This window comes from Limulus polyphemus, unplaced genomic scaffold (genome assembly GCF_000517525.1).
Source record: "Limulus polyphemus unplaced genomic scaffold, Limulus_polyphemus-2.1.2 Scaffold11016, whole genome shotgun sequence".
In the NCBI taxonomy this organism is placed as follows: Eukaryota; Metazoa; Arthropoda; class Merostomata; order Xiphosura; family Limulidae; genus Limulus; species Limulus polyphemus.
The window spans coordinates 7,434-13,543 of record NW_013676626.1 but is presented as its reverse complement, the minus strand read 5'-3'; the positions used below and the strand labels follow the sequence as shown (position 1 = coordinate 13,543).

The window sequence follows — 6,110 nt, the reverse complement described above, 5'->3', positions numbered from 1 at the left end:
ATAGATCTCATAACAACTGCTAATGACAAGGCATACATAGATCTCTTAACAACTGCCAATGACAAGGCATACATAGATCTCTTAACAACTGCTAATGACAACGCATACATAGATCTCTTAACAACTGCCAATGACAAGGCATACATAGATCTCTTAACAACTGCTAATGACAAGGCATACATAGATCTATTAACAACTGCTAATGACAAGGCATACATAGATCTATTAACAACTGCTAATGACAAGGCATACATAGATCTATTAACAACTGCTAATGACAAGGCATACATAGATCTCTTTAACAACTGCTAATGACAATGCATACATAGATCTCTTAACAACTGCTAATGACAAGGCATACATAGATCTCTTAACAACTGCCAATGACAAGGCATACATAGATCTCTTAACAACTGCTAATGACAAAAGATTTATGTATGCCTTGTCATTAGCAGTTGTTAATAGATCTATGTATGCCTTGTCATTAGCAGTTGTTAAGAGATCTATGTATGCCAACTGCTAATGACAAGGCAGGCATAGATCTCTTAACAACTGCTAATGACAAGGCAGGCATAGATTTCTTAACAACTGCCAATGACAAGGCATTCATAGATCTCTTAACAACTGCTAATGACAAGACATACATAGATTTCATAACAACTGCTAATGACAAGGTATACATAGATCTCATAACAACTGCTAATGACAAGGCATACATAGATCTCTTAACAACTGCCAATGACAAGGCATACATAGATCTCTTAACAACTGCTAATGACAACGCATACATAGATCTCTTAACAACTGCCAATGACAAGGCATACATAGATCTCTTAACAACTGCTAATGACAAGGCATACATAGATCTCTTAACAACTGCCAATGACAACGCATACATAGATGTCTTAACAACTGCCAATGACAACGCATACATAGATCTATTAACAACTGCCAATGACAAGGCATACATAGATATCTTAACAACTGCTAATGACAAGGCATACATAGATCTATTAACAACTGCTAATGACAAGGCAGGCATAGATCTCTTAACAACTGCCAATGACAACGCATACATAGATGTTGTCATTGGCAGTTGTTAAGAGATCTATGTATGCGTTGTCATTAGCAGTTGTTAAGATAGATTTATGTATGCCTTGTCATTAGCAGTTGTTAATAGATCTATGTATGCCTTGTCATTAGCAGTTGTTAAGAGATCTATGTATGCCATTTGAATATTTTTCCAATAATTAGTTTTTGTTCTTGATTCATGTTTGCCAACATGGGCCATAAAAAGTAAAATTCAAAATTTCAAAACTTTTATGAATTTTGCAGTGATAAATCTAAGTCTCTATTAAAATAAAACTTAAGATTTCTTTAGTTACAGCAGTATATAACAGTGACTCCCATACATATTATAGCATGAAAATTGAGTTAAACAGTTGTGATTAAACAAAAGTAGTGAAAGTAATGGCAAAAAAAATATGAAAAGCCAGAGGAAACTGATATCTAAAAACATTTATTCAAGGAAATGGAAAAATGTTTATGAAATTACATAATAATTTTTTTATCTATCAAAGTTATTCCTGAAATTAATTTTTAGTGGTAGTGTATGATGGCAGTTGCTTATTAGCCTTGTTTTATTGCTTATTAAAATTTATAATAAGTGCACTATTGAAGTAACTGTAATAAGACAGTAAGATTATATATTAGTGAGTACAAAGAAACTTATTTCCATTTTGCTCTGAATAGAATAAGAAACAAGTTTAATTATCTTTATTCATTAAAATTGATTTTGCTTGTTGTGTTTTATTTATTTTCAGACCAGAAATCTCTTAAGTCTATTAAAAGTATTTTAGCCAGTGGAACTGATCTTTGCAAACTTGGACCAAAAGGAAAACTATATTGCCGACATTATTATATTGATGTACAGAATTTGATGTTGAAATATCGAGGCTCAAAAAAAAAGTTCGATGTCAGCAACCGAAGTTTTGTAAGTCGTATTTTTATTATTTCTTGGGTATACTGGTTTATACACACCTCATGTGCTCGCACTTATGTACATGAATACACTGTATTAGTAACTTCCATAGATAAAGAAACTTAACAGAGGAATTGCAATTAAAATAAAATGTACCAAATGTTATACTTATAGTTGGGTGGATATGGTATATATCAAAATGTCCACTTCTGAAATCTGTCATGAAAGTTTGCTTGAGGGGGATTTCAGACAAGCTGATTTCAAAAATAATCAGACAATTTTTTCCATATCAAAATAACATCTCAACATACATGTGCCTCAATTTTGAGTAATGCTGATGATCCACTGAAACGTCCAAGGGTCTACGGAAGGTGGCCTATTTATTGCACATTCAGAAAATGTAATTCTGACTTCTTTATCCTTGCATCACTATCAAACGGAACATCTTCGGAAATGCTCTCTAGAAATGCACTGCATGCACAAACCTGTAAGATGTACAGAGCTGCTAAAGTGACATTCTGATCCCACTGTGCTTTTGGCTTTTGTGAAAGCTTTTAAAGATCATCAGCTTGACCTTCTCTAGTGATGTTTACTAACAACTTTCAGCATTGCCATCTCTGTGTGCAATCTTCCCATCAGAACAACATATTTGCCTTACTTTGTATATACCACACCATACCCACAGAATCTTTATCTTTTGGTCAATGCCATAAAGAAAGGATAGACAACAGTTAATAAAGGAATCTATATATGGTTGAAATATTCTGTAGCTTGTTGAATAAGGTTCATCCCAGGCTTCACCATGGCCCCTGAATGAGCTCTATCTGAAAAGAGAGTTATTAGGTACGGGATTGGTCAAGACTGGCGTGGTTAACAGACCAGGATGTATATAATCATCTTTATTCAAGCTGTCCTCTTGCTTGAGCTGATACACACAAATTGTAGTTAAGTACATAATACCATGTAAAATATTCTAAAAGTTTAAATCCACCGTTATGAAACAACAGTAAACTTGTGTGGTTACAAGTTTCAACATTTTCACATGTTCTCGTCAGTCTGTTGATGTTGGGGTTGTGTAATAACGGATCTAAGCTTTAAGATATGCACAGATGTGCCATGTGTTTTGTTTGATCAAAGTTCACCAAATTAGTCGGGAATGACAGGGATTTCAGAGGGAGGTAGTTGTAAGTTGTCCTTGGGAAGTACAGCAGGTGCAACATGGCTGTAATTATCTGGTTGTGATCAGATAGTTTTGGATCTAAGTGTTTCATCTGAAAGGTGTGCCCAAACATGAGATTTGGAAACGCCATTATTAATATCAGTTACATACTAAGTTAGGGATTAAGCTGTCCCATGAAAGGTGATTTTCTTTGCATGGTAGGACACGCAACGCTGTATTTTTCAAACTGATAGATGATATGATGGGTTTTCATTGGTAGATTTCTATTATAAGACATTGAAAGTCCCTTTTCAAACATAGTATGCACATAAACTTTATTTCGTTGTTGTTTCTTTTGTTGTGAACCAAAAAAGAAAAGCAGCAAAATTTCCCCCTCTGAGCTATGTTCTATATTTGAGCTTACATTTGAATTATATTCAAAAATTTGAAGACATTGGAGTCAAGGACAAACATGAAGCTTTTTCAACAACTTTGACCTTAGACAGGAGCTTAATTCGAAACAATATGTGAGAAATTTACAGCTGTGATCTTGAAAACAGAAAACAAAAAAAAAAGGTGAAGAACATGCAAAAAAGTTTTCATCTGTGTATATTAGCTAACAGGGCTTTGCTCATTGAACGTGGAAAAAAAAGGAAATATAAGATCTTTTAACATGAACTTGATTAGGATCATATTACCCTGTATATCATAATTAACTCTGTGACAACTCTAAACTCCTTTCTTTTCATATCATTGAAGTTTTACTGAATAATATTCAAAATTTAATTAAACAACTTTACTATCAGTGTTGACTCTCATTCAAAATTTTAATGAACTACTTTTTATGAATTTATGTCAATAAGTTTGGTATCAAATTGTAGATTATAATTCATAATTTAGTATTATACATTATTTAATTTCTTAATGTAAAAGTAAATATTAAAAAAATACACCTAAACATCGATGTTTGTGTGTCACGTGGTATGTGGAATGCAGCACTGGTTCAGAGTAGATGTTTGTGATGTCCAAGTACAAAGTCTATATGTTCTTATAAATTAAGACCTCAAATTACTGATATTGACAAGCTAGAATATAAAATAAGAACCACCTCTCTTTTCAATTTGCTGAAATATCACTTATGTACTGAACCACACACAGTGGCCCCGCCCACCTCTTTCCATTTTTGGAAACACTTCATTATTTCTGTCTATGACGTGAGTAACCAATCAAAAGCTCAGAATGTCCTCCTAGTGGCTTTCTCAGCCATTTTGAAGTATTATGATGTCAACTCATTCTTTCAATACAAGTCTTCAAGCTGGTAAGTTGAGTCTTTAGTCTGCTTGAAAACAAAGACTCAAAGTTTAAAATCAAAGACTTTTAACCTTTGTCTTGTACATGATTAACTAGAAATCCCAGCTTAGTAACAACACATAGTTTTAATCATTACAGGTAGCAAACTAAACTAACATAAATTTTTAAAAGCAATACACAGTAATTAAAATAGAACAAAGAGAAAGCTAGAGAAGTGAAATTTAAACAAATCACTAACAGTAATGCCTATGCACACTCAAACTTATAAACCCTTAGATTGTTATACAATTAAGATTTCATTATATTATCGCAAATGTTTGCCTAGCCCAACTAGTAATGAGTTCATCCTAAATCATGTGCTTGTGACTCTATTAGTGCTCTATCATATAGGGTATTTTAGCTCATTTGGGCTTTGTTCATTAGCAGTTGTTAAGTTGAACCTGCCTATATGGACTTTGATGAAAAAGAGAATTATTTAAAGCTCTGGATACAACTGTGATAACCAATGGTGTAATGAATCTTGTACGTACATTTGACTTGTTTTGATATATTATTTTTAAACAAGTGGATTGTGTGCTGTCCGTTTATTGTTGAAATTTTCCACCAACAAGTCACAGACATCTACTGTAAAGAATCCTGCCCACACATACTTAAAAACTTGACACACATTTCGCCCTTCACCCTTTTACATAAGGTTAATATACATTCTATACAAGCTAGACTCTTCTGAGCTGTGCAGAAATGAAAATTTTAATATTTTTTTTCTTATGAATTGGTGAACTAAATAATTGTTACAATATGAAAATATATTGATTCTAAAATATTTTTTGAGTTAGAAACTGTTGAAATACGGTTATAACTAATTTTCCAGAAATTTTATATGCTGGTGTTCTTTTGACACCTGGATAGGCTTAAAGGAAAATGTGAAATTTGGAAGTATCTTGGCAGGATTGTAGCTCAAAGCTTAGGGTATATAAATGGTTACTTTAGAACACCCTTTGACAATACAAATTATTCTCCTCTACTCTGTTGTTACAATACAAATCTGTGAAACTAACTTTAGAAATTGCCCATTACCAGCTAATTCACATGCAGTCTAACTTTACTTTCACTAACTTAACATCATTGCAATAACTTTGTTATATATATATATAAATATACATTGCCAGACTGAGGCCTAGAACTTTCCACAGACTACAAAATACTCACTTAAAGCAACAAGAAAAATTCAGAAGGTTCGAGTAGCATAACGTCAATTCACAACTGAACTACACAACAAATGATTCATAAATAGTTATGTAAGCAACTTGCTCTAATTATCACTTCTGAAATAACCTACTTTAACACTCACACAACATAAACTAAATAATACCCTTGTATTAAATATAAAATGAGCTGTCATGTATATCTAACATTGTGCATTCTACAACCTTGTACAAAGTATTGTTACGTCTCCGTTTGTTAATTAATTTCCCGTAAATTCGTTCCGATGAAACTTTAGTGACACAAGTCCTTACTTAATAAAACTGGTTTATTCTTTCCGAATATAACTTTATGATACACTCAACTTCAACAATCGCGCTAAAACAAAAGCTATAACAACGAACGTGCTCAACTTCAACAATACTTTTTGACTGCAGTTCAATTACTCACTGTCTA

The 6,110-nt window shown here is 32.8% G+C and overlaps 1 protein-coding gene across 1 annotated transcript in view; it reads left to right on the top strand.

The window, feature by feature from the left end:
- Nucleotides 1-6,110, top strand: part of LOC106476611 — a gene marked incomplete at its 3' end in the record, with an annotated part of 14,163 nt that overhangs the window by 1,508 nt on the left and 6,545 nt on the right. The window contains exon 2 of the mRNA XM_013937256.2: nt 1,824-1,993. Within this exon, the coding sequence (XP_013792710.1) occupies nt 1,824-1,993 (170 nt within the window). The remainder of the gene's footprint in view (nt 1-1,823; nt 1,994-6,110) is intronic.